Below are 23183 nucleotides of genomic sequence, written 5' to 3'. Positions count from 1 at the left end.
CAAAGTCCCTGGCTATAAGATCTGGATTTTACCCACTCCATCTTCTCTTTCCTTCTTACTGTGTCAACTCCTATTTTCTTTCAGAATCTTCTAAAAACAGTTGTATCTAACTGCATGTGCTGTTGTGCCTAATGCTCTATAAAGCATGTTAAACAGAAAGTGGTTACTACATTATAGATTCATCCAAATCCCTGTCTTAACATTTCCAGGCTGTCATCTTGATCAACTCTGTCCCCTCTCAGACCTCTGCCTCCCTTTTGTCCCTTCCATCTTCACTCAGTATTGATACTGAAACAGGCCTAGGTCTGCCTTCTTCCTGTCCTTGAGCCATTTTGACCCTTGACCTGCTCCCTACTTCCAAGCTCCTTTGTCTACCTGTATCTATAGAGGGAGGATTGCTACCCACTAAGCCTCCTCCTAGAAGCAACTTTAGCTCATCATCAATCCTCAGACTGGCTCAGCAGCTACACTAAGGTGTTAAAACACAAGGATACTATGGAAAGGCAGATGACTAGAGAGGAAAATCTCCAATTCAGAATTCTATAACTGCTTCACAGTATAATTCTGTAGTGCCTTACTATATAATTGATCATCTAAACTGGGACACACTGGGAAAACTTAAAGAGGGTACTATTAATAATTATGCTGGGACAACAGACATAAACCAGGATGGTTCCAGCCAGACTCTTCAGGAAGGCTGGGACCACATAACCTTTTGTCTGCTTTTGCCGTGATTCTTAAAAGCCATACTCTGTGTCCTTCCTATGTAGCACATGCAAGAGGTCTCCTGGGAACCTCTTTCTCTACCTTTTCCTTGTCTCACCTGACTACCCAGATGTCCCCACAACCCTTGTACCTCCCCTTCTTGCCCAACAATGACAGACCATATTGAAGCCAAATTGGAGACAGATAGATATATTTATACCAGTGGGGCTAAGGAGGAAGCAGTCCAGTGGGGGACTTTGAGTGCTGTGCAGTGTTCTCTTAAGAGTCGTAGTACAGTCCTGGGGTCAAGTCTCTTTCCCTAATCTTTGCTGGGGAAGGCTTGAGCCTTGATTTATCCTTCCCTTGGCTTTGGGCTTTGAGGAAGTTGGGGATGGAGGGGATGATGCTTCTTTAGGTTTCTCTGTTCCAAGCCCCTCTGAATTTCTAGTTGCAACCTGCCTTCACACAGAATTGATGGGAAAGATTAGTTGTAGATGTCGGTATGGGATTGAGCCTACAGCAAGAGGAAGAAGGGAACTCCAGTATAGAGTACACAAAGGAAAGGGGCAGGAAAGATACCAAAGGCTTATGAAAACAAAGGAAGGGAAGAAAAGAGAAAAAAGGTGGAAAATCAGGTCCCAGATTGCTTGTTAGGAAGAATGAGGTAATTTTGTGCCTAGGAATGCACAATCCAAAGCTTGATTTTCACCACCTCCATTTGTTCTCTAGAGCATCCTTCCAGATGTTTCTCACCATCTAAAGCCAGCACACCAACCCTTCCCGTGAAATGCCCACCTCAGGACTCATCCCCCTCCAGGCCTTCCTGGATGCAGATATACACAAAGATGGAAGCTGGGCGGAGGCTGATGCCATCTTTGGACAGCAGGTGAATGTGGCGGTAACCTGGAAGGGGCAGGAGGACAGCATTAGGAAGGCAGCCAGAGCTGGGGTATTGGCCAGGGGTCAAAGGGGCTGGCTCACCTTGTTGCATGCAGGTCCAAGGCAGGGTGTACTGACCAATAAAGTCATTTCGGGATTTCCAGTCATAATCCATTACCACAAAACGCAGCATGGCAAGTTCAGGCACCAGCACCCGGAAACATAGTGTCTGCCCCCAGTATGGATTAAAACCTGAGTTGGTGGACAGAAAGAAATAAGAAGACATTATGACAGTTTTCTTGACTGGGTTGCTTTTCTTGTGTTCTCATTTAATCTAGATGGCAATCAGCATTTTACAGGTAAGGAAAAAGGCTCAGAGTAAGCAAGTAATTTGCCCGGGTCACTGGAGCTTTTAAGTGAAGAGCCAGGATTCTTTGTACTGTTCCACACTGCCTCCCATGTGGGGACATGCAATAACAGACGCTATACTTAATGGAAGACAGACTAGAAGGAGAACTAATCATGCTCCTACCCCCACCTCCCCAGCACTGCCAGTTTCTCACCATTGTTTTCCACATAGTTGGTCTCCTGCCGTGCTGTGTCTAGACGGACACCAAAGATCTGCACTTTCACCAGTGGATCCACAATGGACCCCTCTTTGGTCTTGTCCACTTTGGGGAGTTGCTGACCGCTGATCACCTGTAGTCAGGGCTCTGGAATCTCACAAGTTCCTGCTCAGCCCAGCCCCACCCGACCCTACTCCCAACCCCAGGGGAGAAGAAGCTTTTTGGTTTGTAAAACATCCTCCATGGGTAGTATATTTTCTTCTAGTATTCTATCTGCAATTTAAAATGCACCCAAAGGCCGGGCACGGTGGCTCACACCTGTAATCCCAACACTTCAGGAGGCCGAGGTGGGCAGATCACTTGAAACCAGGAGACCAGCCTGGCCAACATGGTGAAACCCTATCTCTACTAAAAATACAAAAATTAGCCAGGCATGGTGGCAGGCGCCTGTAGTCCCAGCTACTCGGAAGGCTCAGATGGGAGAATCACTTGAACCCAGGAGGCGGAGGTTGCAGTGAGCCAAGATCATGCCACTGCACTCCAGCCTGGGCAGCAGAGCAAGACTCTATCTCAGAATAAACAAATAAATTAAATGGATCCAGGTAGAAATTCAACAGTTTGAAAGTAGGCATGCTAATGACAGCAGCCACTTTTTTTTTTTTCAAAGAGACACGATCATACTCTTGACCAAGCTGGAATGCAGTGGGGCAGTCATAGCTCACTGCAACCTCCATCTCCTGGGCTAAAGTGACCCTCCAGCCTTAGCCTCCTGAGTAGCCAGGACTATAGTCATGTGCCACCATGCCAGGCTAATTTTTAAATTTTTTGTAGAGACGGGGGTCTCACTGTTTTCCAGACTGGTCTCAAACTCCTAGGCTCAAGCAGTCCTCCTGCCTTGGCCTCTAAAGCGCTGGGATTACAGGTGTAAGCTATCGCTCCCAGCCAGCCTCTTTTATAGCACTTCCTGTGTGCCAGGAATTGTAAGAACTTTATATTAACTGTTATACTCCTTATAACCCTGTGAGGCAGGTGGTAGTGTTACCCCTATTTTGCAGGTGAGCAGACTGAGGTATGGAGAGGTTAAGGAACTTGCCCAACATTACCCAATTAGGAAGTTGTGGTTTGAAGCTAGGCAGCTGGCTCCAAAAGCTAAAACTAGACACTGTTAATAGGCTATCCGGCCTCTACATTCCGGTCAGGCCTAGCCACCTCTTCCCTCACTTCTATCCCAGTTATCTCAGTTTCTTCCCAACAGTTTATTTCCATTGTACCTGGATTAAGAGAGTCTGGGCTTTGAAAGGGCTGATGGGCTTCTCAGGGTGGAAAGAACTCTGGATATCACGCAGGAAGTCTGGCTTCAGCACATAGCCACAGCCGCCATTCTGGCGGAAATGCCCATCACAGATGTCCATTTCAAGCCCTGCAGTCTGCATATTCATGGCCACTGAGGGCCCCAGGAGAAAAGAAGAGCAAGATTCACCATGGAGGCCTTCCAGCCCCTCTTTCAGGGAGTTAAGAAGATAGGTACTGGGTGCACGGTACCTGCTGGTAATACCTCCACTGATAGCATTTCTCAGCCTAGCAATTTTCTTGAGCATTCCCCAACCCTACCATCACTAGAGAACTTATTTCCCACCTGCTGCTCCTCCACTCCCTCTTCCCAGTCCCTGCTTCCTCCTCACCCATCTGGCAGCCTGCATTCCAGAGTTCCTGGGGGTTGTAGTTGGAAGAGTCTGTCCTCAGGCCGCTGGGATACACACGGCTTAACTGCCAAGTATTGTGCTGCACAAACTCATTGCCTGTAAAAGGGTATAGAGAGGGAGATGGAAGTGGGGTGGCATCTCCCACTTCCCTAGTCCCAAGGACCCTGCCTACTCTTCACCCTTCTCTCCAGCATCTGAAGCTGGCTCCAGAAAGTTTCACTGTGCCTCTCTACTCTGTCCATCCAGACCAGCTTTCGTGCCCCTAGACCCTTGAGCCACTATTCATAACTCCTCTGCCCTTGCCTGCTCTGAGGAGTTTCTGAACTCCTTCATCTCTCCTTAGCTACCTTGTCTTTTTTCTTGGGACTTACCTGCCAGTCCATCAGGCCTGAACCTATCCATCCCACTTCCCTCCCCATCCCTCCATTTTGGTCCTGACCAGCCTCCTTGATGAGGCGCTTGGCCTTGGTTTCAGAGAAAGATGATATCTCGTAGAAGTGGTAGTGCTCCTTTGAATGTGTGAAGCTGCGGAATGAGACAGACTTCAAGTAGATAACCAGGGAAGAGAGGGCTGGACACAAGATGGGCTTGGATTTCTGGAGAAGGTGGAAAAGAAGATGGAATTGAACCCTCAGCAGTCTGAGAGAGAAGAAGATAATGGCCATCCAACCTAAACCTCTGCCCACTGCCTCCCCACTGTATTCTCCCTCCTGCCTCACCTGCCGGGACAAGAGAAGGGACTCAGGCTTGGAAATAGGAGCCTGGGCCACAATCTGACAACAGATAGACGGACAAAACAGCGGGCACGTCACAACCTGGGGGTGGGAATGGGAATAAAGGCAGTCTGCATGTACTGCTGGGATCAGTGTCAACCTCTGGGCTTGTGTTTGCTCTATGTTATATCCTGGGTGACAGGTTTTAAATTTATTATTATATTTAAACAGAGAGGCATAATCCTCCCTCCCTCTCGTTTAAAACGAACAATAATCTTTGGTCAAAATGTACATGAATCCAGACAGATATGTCAAGGTATGCAAATGGTCATGTAAGTCACACCTGGAAGGATGTGAGAGTCCCAGAGTAATATCTTTGGATTTGTCTCCTGAATTCCCATTTCCATCCCTGGACATGGCAGCAGGTTAGACACCACAGCCCCAGAAAGCACAGGATAAGCTAGGAGTCAGTCAGCTGAGTGAGCCACGCAAGTACACAAGAGAAAGGCAGACTTCAAACCAGGATCTTGGAGGCCCCACCAATGGCATCCCTTCTCCCTCTGCCTCCCTTCCCCATAGGGAGATGGACCACTCTAGTACAGCCTTCTCAGAGCCTTCACCTTCCCCACCTCAAAATGCTCTCCTTCCTGCTCCTCTGGCTACTGCTGGCCCTTCCTAAAACTCATCCTTTCCAAAAAGCTTTCTCTATGCCCACTTCGGTTGAGATCACAGCAATCATTCCAGTAACCCCTACTTACCCAATATAATAATGTTACACATACAAACACACACCCGCTCATCACTGGTTTTCAAGCTGGCCTTTAAGAAGACCAAGAAGTACAAAAATGTCTCAGGAGTCACTAGGGCACCCAGGAGAGAGCCAAATGGGTGCTTCAACTAGGATGGTTCTGCATTTATCTATTTTGCGTAAGATTTCATTTTTTAAAAAAAGATGTGGCCCAAAGAAGTTGGAAAGCCACTGCAACATACCTATATATGGCAGTATATAATATATATTGATGCCATGTATGCAGTCTTAAATCTCCTTCATTGGGAGGAAGGGTCATTGCTCCTCGGCCCTGCATCTTGCACGGCTCTAGTCTTCATGAACAGGCCTTCAGCTTGCACAAGTTGACTAAATACCACAGCAGAAAGACCACTCCTGGCTTACCTTCTTTTTGTCCTTATTCTGAAGGTTCTGCTCCTGGGGCTCAGGCTCAGTCTCAAACTGGGACTCCAGCGCCAATTCTGACTCCTCCAACTCAGGCTCTGCTTCCTCTTCCTCATATTCCAGGTCTTCCTCAAGTGTTAACTTCTTCCCCTTCACCAGGATCTTCCTCCGAAGCTCCTAGGGGACAAAAATGAAGGGGCCTGTCTACCTGTCTGCTCTTGGGTCCTTCTGGGAATCATGCCAGTCTCATTGTTCTCAAAGGCAGAGGAAGTGAGTGAGTGGTCGGAAGTTCCCGAGGGAAGAGATTAGCTGCTTGATACATACAATTGGAATTCCCATATTGTTAAGCAAACTTTTAATATCTCTATCCATATGGAAAATAATATATATGGTCTCCTGCCACACATTTGACACAGTAAATACTCATTATAGATTAGAGATTTACATGTCAATATAAAGAACATAAGAATACAAGAAGGAAATAGAGAACCTTTTTGAATAATCTTTTTTTTTTTTTTTTGAGATGGAGTCTCGCACTGTCGCCCGGGCTGGAGTGCAGTGGCGCAATCTCAGCTCACTGCACCACCACCTTCCAGGTTCAAGCAATTCTCCTGCCTCAGCCTCCCAAGTAGCTGGGATTACAGGTGCCCACCATCATGCCCAGCTAATTTGTATTTTTAGTAGAGATGGGTTTTCACTATGTTGGCCAGGCTAGTCTTGAACACCTGACTTCATGATCCACCTGCCTCGGCCTCCCAAAGTGCTGGGATTAGAGGCGTGAACCAACGTGCCTGGCCTGAATAATCTTACCGTGGGAAAGCCTTTAGAAACATAACTTGAAAACTCAGGGCCAGGCGCAGTAACTCACGCCTGTAATCACAGCACTTTGGGAGGCTGAGGAGGGTGGATCACGTGAGGTCACGGATTCGAGACCAGCCTGGCTAACATAGTGAAATCTCATCTCTACTAAAATACAAAAATTAGCCAGGTGTGGTGGTGCACGCCTATAATCCCAGCTACTCAGGAGGCTGAGGCAGGAGAATCGCTTGAACCCGGGAGGCAGAGGTTGCAGTGAGCCGAGATTGCACCATTGCACTCCAGCCTGGGCGACAAGAGCAAAACTCTGTCTCAAAAAAAAAAAAAAAAAAATCTATCGATAGCTGCTTGTTATGGGAGAGGTTGGGATTATGATAGGAGGGGAGATTTCCCTTTATATTGTTTGTATAGTCCACAACAACTATGAACTACCAGAAAAAAATCAAGATACTTCCACTGAGAAAAGAAATAATGTAAATTGTTGATTTAAAACTTAGAGAGCTATAAATAGAATTCTGTGTTCGGTTAGATTTTAAGTTAAAATTGTCTCCAAGGATCCAAGGACATTAAAGAGCAAGATGGTCCATCCGAGGATAGAAAGAAGGGAACAAAGAGGGGCATAGAGGAAGGAGCCCAGGTGGTGGAATCCAGAAGCCACAGCAGAGCCTGGGCCGGAGGAACAGTGTCCCTACCTCAGGTGAGGGCAGCTGAGTGGGCAGCACCCCATCCAAGGTGGTGCTCAGCAGCTGCTCCCCCAGGATCTCAGTCAGATGACGGGCCATGGTCTGCTGCTGCTCCCAGCTGCAGTGGGTCTCCAGGGACAAGATGACTGGGTAGTCTGACGTCTGGTGGTGAGGGGAGGGAATGATGGATTCAGAGTTCTAAAACACTGCAACCTACTTCTTCAAGTACCCGCTTCCTAAGCCTCCCTACTTACTCACTCAAATGAGTACCCTGATCACTAAACTCTTCCAACTCCATTATAGGATTCAGTGAGATCTTGCTGGGTCTGAGGCCCATGCCTGCGACACTGCCCACATCTAAAGACATATTCACATCTTGGGATCCTAAATCTCATACCTGTGCCAAGTCTGACCCAGGCCCCTCTGGGACCTTTGAGTTTTCAGGCTCTTAGTGGGAAGGCCAGGCCACATTCCCTGGTTATGTGTTCATGTTGCACTCTCATGCTTTCATCCTCCAGATTCCCATTGTTCATCAGCCCTACTCACCACTATCTGTGTTTCCTATCCACCTCTTCCAGAAGGGTGATAGAACTTGTTAGAAGTAATAGTTTTTTGTTTTGTTTTGTTTTTTGAGATGGAGTTTCACTCTTGTTGCCCAGGCTGGAGTGCACTGGTGCGATCTCGGCTCACTGCAAACCTCTGCCTCCTGGGTTCAAAGGATTCTCCTGCTTCAGCCACCCAAGTAGCTGGGATTACAGGCATGCACTACCACGCCCAGCTAATTTTCTATTTTTAATAGAGACGGGGTTTCTCCGTGTTGGTCAGGTTAGTCTCAAACTCCCAACCTCAGGTGATCCACCCGCCTCGGCCTCCCAAAGTGCTGGGATTACAGGCGTAAGCCACCACACCTGGCCTGAAGAAGTAATAGTTTCTAACCATAAGTAATTACCTCCATAACTACTAATTATTAGTAACATGTCCAACACTTATTCATAATCAGCCTTTAGTATTTGCCTGATGCTTTACAGTTAAATCCTCTTTTGATGGAACTTCCCCTGTACTCCTCCACCCTCCCCAGACCCAGAGCCAGTCAGTCTTCCCTCAGACCTTCTGGCCTCACCAGTGTCCCCATCCTGGGGCTACTACCTGGAAGGCATACTGTGCTACTGTGGCCACGACATCTTTGAACAGGATGCGGGAGGTCAGGGTGTGTCCGTGGTAAACGACAGGTTCCCCACTAGGTCCATCCCATACATCCACCTCCACGCAGCGGCACCCCCGCTTCAGGGCCCTGAAAGAACCCCATCCCCACCGAGAAATAGGAGAGGTCAATATCTGATCTTCTACCTAGGGACTCTCCCCACTCTGGAGAGAACAGCGCTCACCAGCACTTACCCATCCAGACCCCTTCAAGCTACATCTGCATAGAGCCTTCTCCATCCATGGGGACACTGCTGCAAGCTCACGCTGATCTCTACCCATACTTCAGCCCACCCGACTCACAGTCCTTCCATAGCAATCCATCACACATTGCCTCATGATGGGTCTGGTGTTCTGGTTTTACTTATTTATTTATATTTACTTTTATTTTTTTGAGACAGGGTCTAAATCTGTCACCCAGGCTAGAGTGCAGTGGTGTGAACATGGCTCACTGCAGCCTTGACCTCTCAGGCTTAAACGATCTTCCCACCTCAGCCTCCCGAGTAGCTGGTACTAAAAGCACACATCACCATGCCTGGCTAATTTTTGCATTTTTTGTAGAGACGGGCTCTCACTATGTTGCCCAGCCTGGTCTCGAACTCTTGGGCTCAAGCGATCTCCCTGCCTCGGCCTCCCAAAGTGCTGGAATTACAGGCATAAGCCATTGTGTCCAGTGGTGTTCTGGCTTTATATCCCTATACAACATCCTGGTTATTCAAACTGTCAGTAAATTTACACCTTAATTCCTCAGCTAGACTTCCTAAGGTGGAAACTATATGTTCCACTCATCTTTGTATCCCTTGAAGCTACTAGTTCAGTTGCTGGTAATAGAAAGATATCTTGACTATTCAATCTAATCCATGATTAGTCACAATAAAATCAGAACTGCTTATTAGCTATTGACATATGGATTATCTCTTCACAACAACCCAGACAGAATAGGCACTGTTACCATCCCTGTTTCACAGATGGGGAGACTGAGGTATAGAAGTTAAATACTTAGCCCCAGAGTACCAAGTGAAGGAGCTAGGATATAATTTCAGATGGGCTGACTCCAGAACCTATATTTTTAACTCCTATTCTCTATTGCCTTCCATTTAACAATCTGTTTATTAATTTGTTAAATATAAATCTGTCAGGGCCTCTGAGTTCCAGGAGAGTTTCATAGCTTGTGAAAGAGAAGTTCCATTTACCCATAGGGTTTCATTACCATTCTCCCACCAGTCTTCAATATCTCCTCCAAGTGTCTCTGGTATCCAGGGCTCCTCAGCCCCTAAACCCCCACAACACTGTCCCAATCTGTTAGACACTGACAGCTCCCCTCACTTTTCTACATGGTCCCTCTCATGAGTTGGACCCCTTCTCTACCACCACTGCACCGTATATATCCCTCGACGCTGCTCTGGCCACAAAGCTGGTCCCCCACTAGGTAGGTGTTATGAGAAGAGCAGATGAAGTAGTGGTTCAGGGGTTGAGTCATATCCTGATAGATGGGGAGGCAGGCTGGGTTGAAGATGTCTCCATCCTTAGAGCAGAGGTAGCTGAGGAAGCCATCCATGCTCAGCACATGCCGCAGTTTGCCTGGAGTGTGGACAGGGGAACACTAGGTGAGAAGCTCTGAATGGGAGCATCCCAGCACACCTACAGTCCATCCTTCCTCCCACTCCATCCAGAGCCCTGCCTTTCAGATGGCACCCATTCCCAGCCTTTAGATCCCAAACTTGCCCCACCTAGTGTGTATCATTTCAATCATTCCCACCCTCAAAGAATGTTAAAAGGAATCATTAAGATCATTCAAGGCTGGGCGCGGTGCCTCACGCCTGTAATCCCAGTACTTTGGGAGGCTGAGACGGGCAGATCACAAGGTCAGGAGATCGAGACCACCCTGGCTAACACGGTGAAACCCCATCTCTACTAAAAACACAAAAAATTAGCCGGGCATGGTGGCGGGCGCCTGTAGTCCCAGCTACTCGGGAGGCTGAGGCAGGAGAATGGCGTGAACCCGGGAGGCAGAGCTTGCAGTGAGCCCAGATCGCGCCACTGCACTCCAGCCTGGGGGACAGAGTGAGACTCCGTCCCAAAAAAAAAAAGTTCATTTGAGTCCAGTGCTATCCAATAGAACTTCCTATGATGAGATAAATGTCTTTTTTTTTAAACTTTTTTTTTGGTCTTTTTTTATGCTATAGTACTAAAGAGAAAAACATTTTATTCTGTAGTGTCATATATAGTAGCCTCTAGCCACATGTGGCTACTGAGCACTTGAAATGTGGCTTGTGTAACTGAAGAACTAAGTTTTAAATTTTATTAGATTTTAGTTAATTTAATTTAATTAATTTATTTATTTATTTTTGAGACAGAGTCTCACTCCGTCTCCCAGGCTGGAGTGCAGTGGCAGGATCTCTGCTCACTGCAAGCTCCGCCTCCCGGTTTCACGCCATTCTCCTGCCTCAGGCTCCCGAGTAGCTGGGACTACAGGCGCCCCCCACTACACCCGGCTCTTTTTTTTTCTTTGTATTTTTAGTAGAGATGGGGTTTCACTGTGTTAGCCAGGATGGTCTCCATCTCCTGACCTCGTGATCCGCCTGCCTCGGCCTCCCAAAGTGCAGGGATTACAGGCGTGAGCCACCGTGCCCGACCTAGTTAATTTAATTTTAAATAGCCAAATGGAGCTCACAGTTACTATAATGGACAACATCCAAAGGGCTAATTTTATAGATGGGGAAACTGAGGCCCAGAGACAATCAAAGTCAAAGGCTTAGTGACATGGCCAAGTTACCTGTATTTTCTTCCTTGGGCTGTGTACCTGTGACTAACTATGGCCTGAGGGTTTCTTCTTACTGTCCATGTTCCCATATGATGTTTTGAGGATCATTTGTCAACATCCCCTTAGACTACACTCCCATTGAGAAAAGGGCCCTGTTACTCCTTCCATAGCTCCCTCCAATCTCAGTATGGGCTTTATACAACAACAACAACAATGACTAACAGTTATCAAGCACTCACTCTATGCCCAGGGCATTCCACGCAGCATCTCACTCATGTTCTCAGTAACGTGATGAAGTAGATGTAATATAATCTGCCATGAGAGGTTAGGTAACTTGCTCCAGATCTCATAATCTGTAACTGTAGAAGCTGGGATTTGAACCCAGGCCGCGAGGTGTCAGAGCCATGCCCTGCACCACTGGGCTGTGCAGTCTCACTGAGAATAATGTTGCTACAAGGAGATGTTGCTACAAGGAGGCTCGCCTGGAAGGTGGAACAACATGACTCTCATGGCCAGCTTCCTTGCTCCAGGTTTCACAAGGCCTGGAGATTGTGAAGAAGGACAGGAAGTTGGGCAGGAAGTTCCCTTTTTTTTTTTTTTTTTTGGGAGACAGAGTCTCACTCTGTCACCCAGGCTGGATACAGTGGCACAATCACAACTCACTGCAGCCTTGACCTCCAGGCTCAAGCAATCCTCTCACCTCAGCCTCTCAAGTAGCTGGGACTACAGGAATGTGCCACCAAGCCTGGTTATTTTTTTATTTTTTTATTTTTAGAGATGGGGTCTCACTGTGTTGCCCAGGCTGGTCTTGAACTCCTGAACTCAAGCAGTCCTCCTGCCTCACCCTCCCATATTATAGGCATGAGCTACCATACCTGGTGGAATTTTCATTCTTTTTGTTTGTTGGTTGGTTGGTTTGTTTTTGAGATGGAGTCTCACTCTGTCACCCAGATTGGAGTGCTGTGGTTCGATTTCCACTCACTGCAACCTCCGCCTCCCGGGTTCAATCAATTCTCCTGCCTCAGGCACCCAAGTAGCTCAAATTACAGGTGCCTGCCACCATACCCAGCTAATTTTTATATTTTTAGTAGAGAAGGGGTTTCACCATGTTGGCCAGGCTGGTCTCGAACTCCTGACCTTAAGTGATCCGCCTGCCTCGGCCTCCCAAAGTGCTGGGATTACAGGCATGAGCCATTGTGCCCGGCCAGAAAGTTTCATTCTTGACAGTAATAAATCACTCAGGTAAATTTACAGTTGCCAGATACTTTTCATGTGCATTATTTCATTTTATCAATTATTTTACAAATGAGGAAACTGAGTTAGTTAGGTTAAGTGACTTGCTCACAGTTACTCAGTTAATAAGAAACACAGTGGAGACCTGAGCCCAGGTTTTTTGACTGATACTACTCCCTGTAGCCAGATAAAGTATCTGATTGTCAAGTTCAAGGGAAGGAAACACCAAGAGGGGTCGGGGTCAAAACAAATGTAACTGATGTTTACTGGATTCTGCACAGGTAACAAAAGATCCTATTTCTTTTTTCTTTCTTTTTTTTTGTTTGAAACAGAGTCTTGGACTGATGTTTACTGGATTCTGCACAGGTAACAAAAGATCCTATTTCTCTTTTCTTTCTTTTTTTTTTTGAAACAGAGTCTTGGACTGATGTTTACTGGATTCTGCACAGGTAACAAAAGATCCTATTTCTTTTTTCTTTCTTTTTCTTTTTCTTTCTTTCTTTCTTTTTTTTTTGAAACAGAGTCTTGGTCTGTCGCCCAGGCTGGAGTGCAGTGGTGCGATCTCAGCTCACTGCAACCTCTGCCTCCCAGGTTCAAGCAATTCTCCTGTCTCAGCCTCCCGAGTAACTGGGATTACAGGCTCCTGCCACCATACCCAGCTAATTTTTTGTGTTTTTAGTGGAGATGGGGTTTCACCACGTAGGCCAGGCTGTTCTCAAACTCCTGACCTCAGGTGATCCTCCTGCCTCGGCCTCCCAAAGTGCTGGGATTCCAAGCGTGAGCCACAGCGCCCGGCCTAGAGATTCTATCTCTTAAACTTTTAACTCTCTTCGATTTCATTTTCTGAAATGATTGCTTTACAACCTCCATTCTTTTTTTTCTTTTCTTTTTTCTTTTTTTTTTTTTGAGACAGAGTCTCACCATGTCACCCAGGCTGGAGTGCAGTGGTGTGATCTCGGCTTACTACAGCCTCCACCTCCCGAGTTCAAGCGATTCTCATGCCTCAGCCTCCTTAAGTAGCTGGAATTACAAGCGTGCACCACCATGCCTGGCTAATTTTTGTATTTTTAGTAGAGACAGAGTTTCACCATGTTGGCCAGGTTGGTCTCGAACTCCTGGCCTCAGGTTATCTGCCCGTCTTGGTCTCCCAAAGTGCTGGGATTACAGGCGTGAGCCACTGCACTCAGCCTACAACCTCTACTCTATTCTGAACACCCAAACAAATCTGAAATAACAGATTGTAATGTTTTCTGTTTGACTCTAAGTTTCATGAGGGCAGTGTCCTTGTCTGATCTAGGCACTAATGTATGTCTGGTGCCTAGCATAGGTCCTGACACATTATAGGAACTCAATAAGCATTCATTGAAGTAGTGAATGAATGAATGAATGAAAGGGAGTAAGAGTTTAGACCCAGAATACCTGGATCACTTGTCCAGCTCTCATTCATCCCATCTCTTATCCTCATTCTCAAGAGAGGCACCGACTAAGAGTCAGATGACCTGGGTTTGAATCTCAGTTCCTCTCTCATTAGCTGTTGACTTTGAGCAAGTCATTGAATCTTTCTAAACCTCAGTTTTCCTCTTTTATACAACTGACTTAATAACAGAACCCATTTCAACAGGTCATTGTATTAGAAAAGGTACGTAGATGCCAGGCACAGTGGCTCATACCTGTAATCCCAGCACTTTGGGAGGCTGAGGCGGGTGGATCACCTGAGGTCGGGAGTTCGAGACCATGACCAACATGGTGAAACCCCATCCTCTACTAAAAATACAAAATTAGCCGGGCGTGGTGGCGCATGCCTGTAATCCCAGCTACTCGGGAGGCTGAGGCAGGAGAATTGCTTGAACCCAGGAGGCAGAGGTTGCGGTGGGCCGAGATCGTGCCATTGCACTCCAGTCTGGACAATAAGAGCAAAACTCTGTCTCAAAAAAACAAAAAAATAGAAAAAGGAAAAGGTACATAGAGATATTAGAGCATTATGGGATATGTAGTAAAGGGCCAATAAAGATTACTGTTGATTTGCAAGGTTGTACTGAGGACTAAATGAAATGAGGAATGTGAAAGTTCCTTGTAAAGTATTTATTATTAATGTAAATTTCTCACACTCCGAAGGGAATGGAGGGCAGGAAATGAGTCTACTGAAGAGGCAAGAGGAAGAAACTTTGAAGACCAAGAGCGTATATTTCAGCTGCACTTGTTAAAAGCTAAATAACTGGCCTCCTTATTCCCCCAGCCAGGGGCTAACTGGCTTTCTGGCTCAGGGGCTTAGAGACTCAAGAGAGCCACTTGAATTGAAGACAACTCAGGAAACGGCAGCGAGCCAGCATTTAAAGGAATAGCAAACAGGAACCATGAAAGAAGACCCGAGAAAAAGGAATCATTTGCACTAGAGAAGAGGCCAAAGAAAGAGGATCAAGGGTTTTCCGTTTCCAGCGAGGGCAAAGCTGGTATCAGAAAGAACTTCCTGAAAGTAAAGGAAACATGAGCATAATGGAGGAATGAGGAGCCATGGAATCTTCTTCCTCCTGAGAGGTCTAGCACCTCAGAGGAAACCCCTGTCTTGTCTGAACAGGAAATGCCTGCCCTCCTTTGGGAGGAGTGGTTAAATGAGATGATTGGGCAGGGGTCAGGATAGGGATAGACTCAACCTTCTCTCAAGCAGATGGCTACTTGTCTCTGGACCTTGTAATCATGTCCCTCTCTCCAACCCCTATGTCTGGTGCCTCTCCACCTGATTTCTCTTACCACTGTCTGAAGGTTCATAGCGGTCAATGAGTTCCAGAGCAAGCTCAGAGGTGCAGTCTCTCTCCTTCTGCTTCTCTCGGAGGAAATCCAAAAATTCCAGCAGAGTCAGCTTCTGCCCATCAGCTGAAAAACTTTCAAACAGTTCCTGCACCTCAGCACGTTTAGTCAATGCCTTATAGAACTGTACGAATTCTTCTCCTTCCAGGGTTCCAGACTGGGACGTGTCTGCTGCCTGCAAGAGAGGGTTTAGGGGAGAGTGAATGAACCTTTTAATGGGAAATGTTATCTTTTTCTTTTAATTAAAAAAAAATTTTTTTTAATTTTTCTGGGTACATAGTAGGTGTATATATTTATACAGTAAATTAGATGTTTTGATATAGGCATGCAATGTGAAATAAGCACATCATGGAGAATGGGAAATGTTATGACCTTGACTTGCACTGTAAAAGCAATTTTACAGACAGATAGATCCAAACGTGCTTCCATAAAACTCCCACGGAACTCCTAACATTTAGTGTTCATAGAATAAATCACTTCAGTAAGTAAGAAGCAAAATTTTAGCCATACCATTTGCTACTAGAGAAAATTTTCAACTAGAAAGAATTAAATCTCCCAAAGGCCCCTAAAATGTCAGAAGATCCCTCCTCCTATTTACTCACATTCCAGCTGGGGTTTTCCATTGTTCTAGGCACCTGTGAAATTCTGGCCATGGACAGAGAGGTCCTTGAGGTCCAACATAATAACATATTGTTATTTACCTTTCATAGAATTATGACTTTTCTTTTTCTTTTTCTTTTTTTTTTTTGAGACAGAGTCTCGCTCTGTCACCCAGGCTGGAGTGCAGTGGCATGATCTCAGCTCACTGCAGCACTGCCTCCCGGGTTCACACCATTCTCCTGCCTCAGCCTACCTAGTAGCTGGGACTACAGGCACCCGCAACCACACCCGGCTAATTTTTTGTATTTTTAGTAGAGACGGGGGTTTCACTGTGTTAACCAGGATGGACTCGATCTCCTGACTTCGTGATCCGCCCGCCTCAGCCTCCCAGAGTGCTGGGATTACAGGCGTGAGCCACTGCGCCCGGCCGAATTATGACTTTTCAACAAGACTGAAAGGCAAGAATCACCCCCTATACTTCCCATTGAGCCTACGGCATTGAGCCTAGCACTTAGGGCACATAGCAGAGATTTAACAATTGAGTGTTGTGGACTGGGGTCACAGGACTTCTGGCCAAATGAAAATGTGGCCTGGTTGGCTGCTGGAAATCCTTCCCCACAGACTCACCTGAAAAAGACTGAAGGCATATTCTTGGTCCATTTCCACATTCATTAGGTGCAATAACCGCTGAACTTCTTGGAAACTCATCTTACCATCCTGATTTTTGTCTCCACGTTGAAACCAATCGCTCAGCCATCCAGGTATGAGTCAAGGCAAAAGCACTAATGTATCTGTTTGTGTGTGCAGTTGTGTGTGCACCTTCGTCCACTGACATCTCTCCCCTCTCTTTCCTGCCAGTCTCTCTCCCCGGTGCCAATCCATTCTCCACACAGCTTCTAGAATAATCTCTCTAGAGCACCAATCTATCTTGTCACTGTATGGCCCAGGCACCTGCAGGGACCTCCCTGTTGCCTGCAGAAAGAAATCTATATTCTGGCCAGACGCGATGGCTCATGCCTGTAACCCAACACTTTGGAAGGCCAAGGTGGGTGGATCACATGAGGTCAGGAGTTTCGAGACCAGCCTGGCCAACATGGTGAAATCCCATCCCTACTAAAAATACAAAAAAATTATCTGGGTGTGGTAGCACACACCTGTCGTTCCAGCTACTAGGGAGGCTGAGACATGAGAATCGCTTGAATCAAGGAGGTGGAGGTTGCATGGAGCCGAGATGGCACCACTGCATTCCAGCCTGGGTGATGGAGTGAGATTCTGTCTCAAAACAAAACAAGTCCATATTCCTTTAGCTTTTTTTTTTTTTTTTTTTTTTTGAGACAGAGTCTCGCTCCGTCACCCAGGCTGGAGTGCACTAGGGAAATCTTGGCTCACTGCAACTGCCATCTCCTGGGTCCAAGAGATTCTCCTGCCTCAGCCTCCTGAGTAGCTGAGATTACAGGCGCCCACCACCACACCTGGCTGTTTTTTGTTTGTTCGTTTGTATGTTTGTTTTAGACAGAGTCTTGCTCTGTTGCCCAGGCTGAAGTGAAGTGGTGCAATCATGGCTCACTACAGCCTCAACCTCCCAGACCAAAGTGATCCTCCCACCTCAGCCTCTCAAGTAGCTGGGACTACAGGTGTGCACCACCACACCTGGCTACTTTATTTATTTATTATAAATAAATAAATAAAAATTCTTTTATAATTAAAGAAAAAAAATTTTTTTGGAGACAGAGTCTCACTCTGTCGACCAGGCTAGAGTGCAGTGGCACCATCTCAGCTCCCTGCAACCTTTTCCGGTTCAAGTGATTCTCGTGCCTCAGCCTCCCGAGTAGCTGGGATTGCAGACACATGTCGCCACGCCCAGCTAATTTTTTTGTATTTTTTGTAGAGGTGGGGTTTCACCATGTTGGCCAGGCTGGTGTTGAACTCCTGGCCTCAGGTGATCCACCAGCCTCAGCTTCTCAAAGTGCTGGGATTAATTACAGGTGTGAGCTACTGCACCTGGCCACACCTGGCTAATTTAATTTTTTAAAGTTTACTTTATGAGCCAGGTGCAGTGGCTCACACCTCTAATCCCAGCACTTTTGGAGGCTGAGGCGGATGGATCACTTGAGCCCAGGAGTTAGAGACTAGCCTGAGCAATGTGGCAAAATCCCGTCTCTACAAAACAAAACAAAAAATTAGCCAGGTGCGGTGGCACATGCCTGTAATCCCAGCTGCTCGGGAAGCTGAGGTGGAAGGATTGCTTGAGCCCAGGCTGTCACGGCTGCAGTGAGCCAAGATCGTGCCACTGCACTCCAGCTTGGGTGACAGAGTGAGACCCTGTCTCAAATAAAAAATAAAATGTATTTTATGGTGCTCTACACATTCAGAGAAACTTCTCTAGTAATGAACTATAGAAATTATCCCTGAAAGTGTAGTCTTTCAGTTAACTTCTTAATTTTTTGTAGAGACGCAGTCTTCCCTATGTTGCCTAGGTTAGGCAACATAGTGATCTGCCTGCCTCAAGTGATCTCCCTGCCTCGGCCTCCCAAAGTGCTGGGATTACAGGCCAAACAAAAAATTATTTACACAGTTCCATCCTCTTCACTAACTGAAGCAATATGTGAGTCTCATTAATCTTTGTACCACTGGCCGGGCGTGGTGGCTCATGCCTGTAATCCCAGCACTTTGGGAGGCTGAGGTGGGTGGACCACGAGGTCCAGAGTTCGAGACCAGCCTGGCCAAGATGGTGAAACCCCGTCTCTTCAAAAAAATACAAAAATTAGCTGGGCGTGGTGGCATGCACCTGTAGTCCCAGCTACTCAGGAGGCTGAGGCAGGAGAATCGCTGGAACCTGGGAGGCAGAGGTTGCAGTGAGCTGAGATTGTGCTACTGCACTCCAGCCTGGGTGACAGAGCAAGACTCCGTATCAAAAAAAAAAAAAAAAAAAAAATATATATATATATATATATATATATATGTACCCCTATAGTCTGGCATAGTGCCTGATACATTCTGCTTAATAGAACATGAATGAATGAATAAATGAATGAAATGGTAAACAATCCAGGAAACTTGGAGTGAGTTTATATCACTGAGCCTTCTAAGAGGTTGCTTCCCACCTACATGCTGGTTAATGCCACTGGGGTCTTCTGTGCAGCTCTTAGGAGCAGCATCTTGTTTGCTCCTCTGCCTCTCACTGCCTCTTCCTCCAATCCTGGGGGTCCTGATTCATGCCTGGCTATGTCATCCTTGGAATCCATTTCTCCCTCAGTATTCTCAGTCTCACATTGGCCTGAGCTGTCCCTGCCCATACCATCTGGACCCTTGGGCCTCCCTAGCCCTGCACCCCTTCTCACCTTTCCTAAACCTGTTGCATCTGGCTCCTTCAGGGATAGCGTGATCCCTCACCCCCACCCTGACTCCATCCTGCCGATACTGGTCCAGGCGCTCCTGATGGTCCATGCTGGTGACAAGATCCACCAACAGCTGGAGCCCTCGCATCCATATCAGGGCCTCCTCAACACTGTTGGCCACCAGGTCCAGGTTGGAGCGGCGGCCATGGAAGACAACGGTGAAGCCCTGCTCCAGGGGGAGCTCCTCTGCCAGGCTACGCAGCAACTCGGAATCATGGCCATTACGTATTGTCTCCACATCAGAGATTGAGACTGCCAGAGAAGAAGCAGGTGGAGGCATTAAGGAAGGGATTCCAGCAAATAGCAGGGGCTAAGAGTGAAGGACCAGCACCCTCTTCTCCATGACACCATAGAAAAGAACCCCAGCCTCTGCAGGCTGAATCCCAAAAAGCATTAGTACAGAGAGATGCAGACCCCAGGGATTCAGGAGTCCACATGAATCACTGATGTTTTCAAAGGCAGCATGGCAAAGGGCCTGTACTGGAAGTGGCAAGACATGGCTTCCAGCCACAAGCTGGCAGTATGACACAAACCAAAATGACTTAACTCCTCAGTATCCTCATCTGATACAATGGATAGTCCCCTTCCATAGGCAGCCCCAATGGTGATCACAGGAGGACTGGTGGGGATGACAAATGGAAATACACTTGAAAGGCAGAAGCAGTTATACTAAAGCATTATATGCCCAAGTCCAGTTCTCTCATTCCAGGTTTTTTTGTTTGTTTGTTTGTTTGTTTGTTTGTTTGTTTTTTGACATGGAGTCTCACTCTGTTGCCCAGGCTGGAGTGCAGTGGCGCGATCTCGGCTCACTGCAAGCTCCACCTCCCAGGTTCACACCATTCTCCTGCCTCAGCCTCCTGAGTAGCTGGGACTACAGGTGCCCACCACCATGCCCGGCTAATTTTCTGTACTTTTTTAGTAGGGATGGTGTTTCACTGTGTTAGCCAGATGGTCTCAATCTCCTGACCTCGTGATCCACCCGCCTAGGCCTCCCAAAGTGCTGGGATTACAGGCGTGAGCCACCACGCCTGGCCCCCATTCCAGGTTTGAGGGCTTCCTCTTTCCAGATGTCTACGAGGAAACCAGAGAAATTCTTTCACCCTCTTACCTCAGCTGGGGGCGGTATGGATTGTGAGCAATTTGTCTGTAAAACAGACTCTCTTAGATGTGTCCTGTGATCAAATTATGTCTTGTTATCATAAAGAGTTTGGCCAATAAGTGCACACTGTTATGATTTTTTTTTGTTTTATTTTGTTTTTTGAGACCAAGTTTTGCTCTTGTCACCCAGGCTGGAGTGCAATGGCACAATCTCAGCTCACTGTAACCTCTGCCTTCCAGGTTCAAGCAATTCTCCTGCCTCAGCCTTCCGAGTAGCTGGGACTACAGGTGCGCGCCACCAAACCTGGCTAATTTTTGTATTTCTAGTAGAGATGAGGTTTCACCATGTTGGCCAGGCTGGTCTCAAACTCCTGATCACTATCTGCCTGCCTCGGCCTCCCAAAGTGCTGGGATTACAGGCATGATCCACCACACCCAGCCGCATTTTTTGTATTTAAAAATATTTATTATAGGCCGGGTGCAGTGGCTCACGCCTTTAATCCCAGCACTTTGGGAGGCCGAGGCAGGCGGATCACGGGGTCAGGAGATCGAGACCATCCTGGCTAACACGGTGAAACCCCGCCTCTACTAAAAATGCGAAAAATTAGCCGGGCGTGGTGGCGGGTGCCTGTAGTCCCAGCCACTCAGAAGGCTGAGGCAAGAGAATGGCGTGAACCCGGAAGGCGGAGCTTGCAGTGAGCTGAGATCATGCCACTGCACTCCAGCCTGGGCAACAGAGCGAGACTCCATCTCTCTCTCTCTCTCTCTCTCTCTCTCTCTATATATATATATATCATAATGGCTAACATTCATTAAATGCATTCTGGTTTTACATCCCATGCTAAGTGTTTTACATGTTAACTCATTGAGTCCTTGTAACCTACTAAGCAAGTACTGTTTAATCCCTGTTTTACAGATGAGGAAACTGAAGCTTGATGTATGTATGTATGTATGTATGTATGTATATATGTATTTTTGTAGAGACAGGGTCTCACTCACCCAGGCGGAGTGCAGTGGTGTGATCACAGCTCACTGCAGTCTCAACTTCCTGGGCTCAAGTGATCCTCCCATCTTAGCCTCCCAAATAGCTGAGACCACAGGCGTACAGCACCACACCCAGCTAATTTTTTATTTTTATTTTTTATAGAGACAGGATCTCCCTATGTTGTCCAGGCTGGTCTTGAACTTCTGGTCTCAAGCAATTCTCCTGCCTCAACCTCCCAAATTGCTGGGATTACAGGCATTGAGCCACCATGCCCAGCCATAGCTTAACTACTTGATTTTCCACAGCTACTCAGTTAGAAAGTGGCAGAGCCAGGGCTTTAATTCAGGCAGGCTGATGCCCAAGATCATGGTCTTATTATAATAACAACAAGATGTAACCAATGATTTATTACATCTTACTATGTTCCAGGACTCTTCTAAGCCTTTTATATACAATAACTAATTTAATCCTCATAACAGCCTTATGAGGCAAGTACTGTTATGATCTCCTTTTACAGGCTCAGATATAGCCACAATTAGGACAGCACAAACACACACTATCGTAGGACTTTGGTCCCTCCCCTGCCGGGCTCCTCAGGCCTCTATCCACCCATGTATCCACCCCCCACTATCCAGGTCACTCACAGCTGGGCTTGGCACTGCCCCTGGCCTGCCGTGCATGCCAGACTGTCATGCCGTCATTCTGAAGTCTGAAGTATCTTAGCTTCTTCCAGCTTTTGGACCTCACCTTGTGCATCGGCATGCCTTCCTGCATCAGCAGCAAGTCCTGATCAGTGGTCAGCTCTAGGTCAGGAAAAGCAGGGGTTAGGTAGCCAGCAGAGAGGGTAGCAGGCCCAGGGAGAGCTCTGGAACAGGGGTCCAACCTCCTTCCCTTCCCTGAGCTGTACACTAAGGCCTCTTCCCCTGCAGGGGCCCCGGCACTCACGGTCTTGCAGCAGGGACGCCATCACCCACTGTTCCACCAGCTGGCACCAGATCACCTAAAGGAGCAAGGAAGAGCAAAGGGCTCTGGGTGAATCTTGAAGATAGTCTGTAGCTGATTTTTGCTTCTAATTTTGAGTTTAGTGACTCTGACACTTTAGATAGGTTTAGAAACCTGCCTCAAATCACATAAGGATCAGAATTTAAACCAAGATATGTCTGATCCCAGAGCCTCTGCTATTTCCCATGGCTATCTTCAGAGAAGGGTAAACCAAAGATTCCGCCCAGCACCCCCTTCCTACCCAATAACCCACAGTCTACTAGTGCCACATTTTGCTCACTCCCCACCCTCTCATTATTAGGAACTAACATCTTGCTGGATGTCCCTTTCAGAAACTAGAATCTCTTCACACCCTAGCCTTCTCATTTCCAGGTGGAATCCTTTCAGCTTCCCTATTCTGGGAGTCCTCTCTATCTATGCTCCCACATAGACTGTCCAGCTCCTGAGGGGCTAGTGCAGACTTTCTTTTTCTTTTTCTTTTTTTTTTGATACGGAGTGTCACTCTGTCACCCAGGCTGGAGTGCAGTAGTGCAATCTCAGCTCACTGCAACTCCCAGTTCAAGCGATTCTCCTGCCTCGGCCTCCCCAGTAGCTGGGACTACAGGCATGTGCCACCACACCTGGCTAATTTTTTGTATTTTTAGTACAGACAGGTTTTCACTGTGTTAGCCAGGATGGTCTCAATCTCCTGACCTCGTGATCCGCCCACCTTGGCCTCCCAAAGTGCTGGGATTACAGGCGTGAGCCACTGCACCCGGCCAGACTTTCTTTTTTCTCTTTGACAATACTTAGTTGTCTTCTTCTACCTTCACATGGTAAAGCATATTTTATACCTTTCCTTTACAGTTATTCTCACAGTTTT

The 23183-nt window shown here is 47.0% G+C and overlaps 1 protein-coding gene and 1 pseudogene across 7 annotated transcripts in view; both read right to left on the bottom strand.

The window, feature by feature from the left end:
• Window positions 1–899: 899 nt before the first annotated feature.
• The window catches only part of PLCD4 (phospholipase C delta 4), a 39313-nt gene continuing 17029 nt past the window's right edge, over window positions 900–23183 (bottom strand). Inside the window, exons 2-17 of one of the 7 annotated variants that reach the window (XM_034955149.3) lie at window positions 22265–22319; window positions 21964–22122; window positions 19260–19488; window positions 16466–16595; window positions 15182–15413; window positions 9816–10017; window positions 8383–8527; window positions 7246–7398; window positions 5738–5914; window positions 4293–4449; window positions 3833–3949; window positions 3422–3594; window positions 2148–2283; window positions 1687–1836; window positions 1501–1608; window positions 900–1160 (exon numbers count right to left, since the gene is read on the bottom strand). In XM_034955149.3, the coding sequence (XP_034811040.1) occupies window positions 1502–1608; window positions 1687–1836; window positions 2148–2283; window positions 3422–3594; window positions 3833–3949; window positions 4293–4449; window positions 5738–5914; window positions 7246–7398; window positions 8383–8527; window positions 9816–10017; window positions 15182–15413; window positions 16466–16595; window positions 19260–19488; window positions 21964–22122; window positions 22265–22286 (2289 nt within the window). In that variant the 5' untranslated portion in view covers window positions 22287–22319 and the 3' untranslated portion in view covers window positions 900–1160; window position 1501. The other 6 variants (XM_034955148.3, XM_008971961.5, XM_008971960.5 and 3 more) reach the window with 6 other exon arrangements.
• LOC112439227 (small nucleolar RNA U3) lies at window positions 18176–18262 on the bottom strand (annotated as a pseudogene).

The sequence above is a fragment of the Pan paniscus genome, chromosome 13 (genome assembly GCF_029289425.2).
Source record: "Pan paniscus chromosome 13, NHGRI_mPanPan1-v2.0_pri, whole genome shotgun sequence".
Classification (NCBI taxonomy): Eukaryota; Metazoa; Chordata; class Mammalia; order Primates; family Hominidae; genus Pan; species Pan paniscus.
Note: the sequence above shows the minus strand (reverse complement) of the source record. Positions and strands in the feature narration are given on the sequence as shown.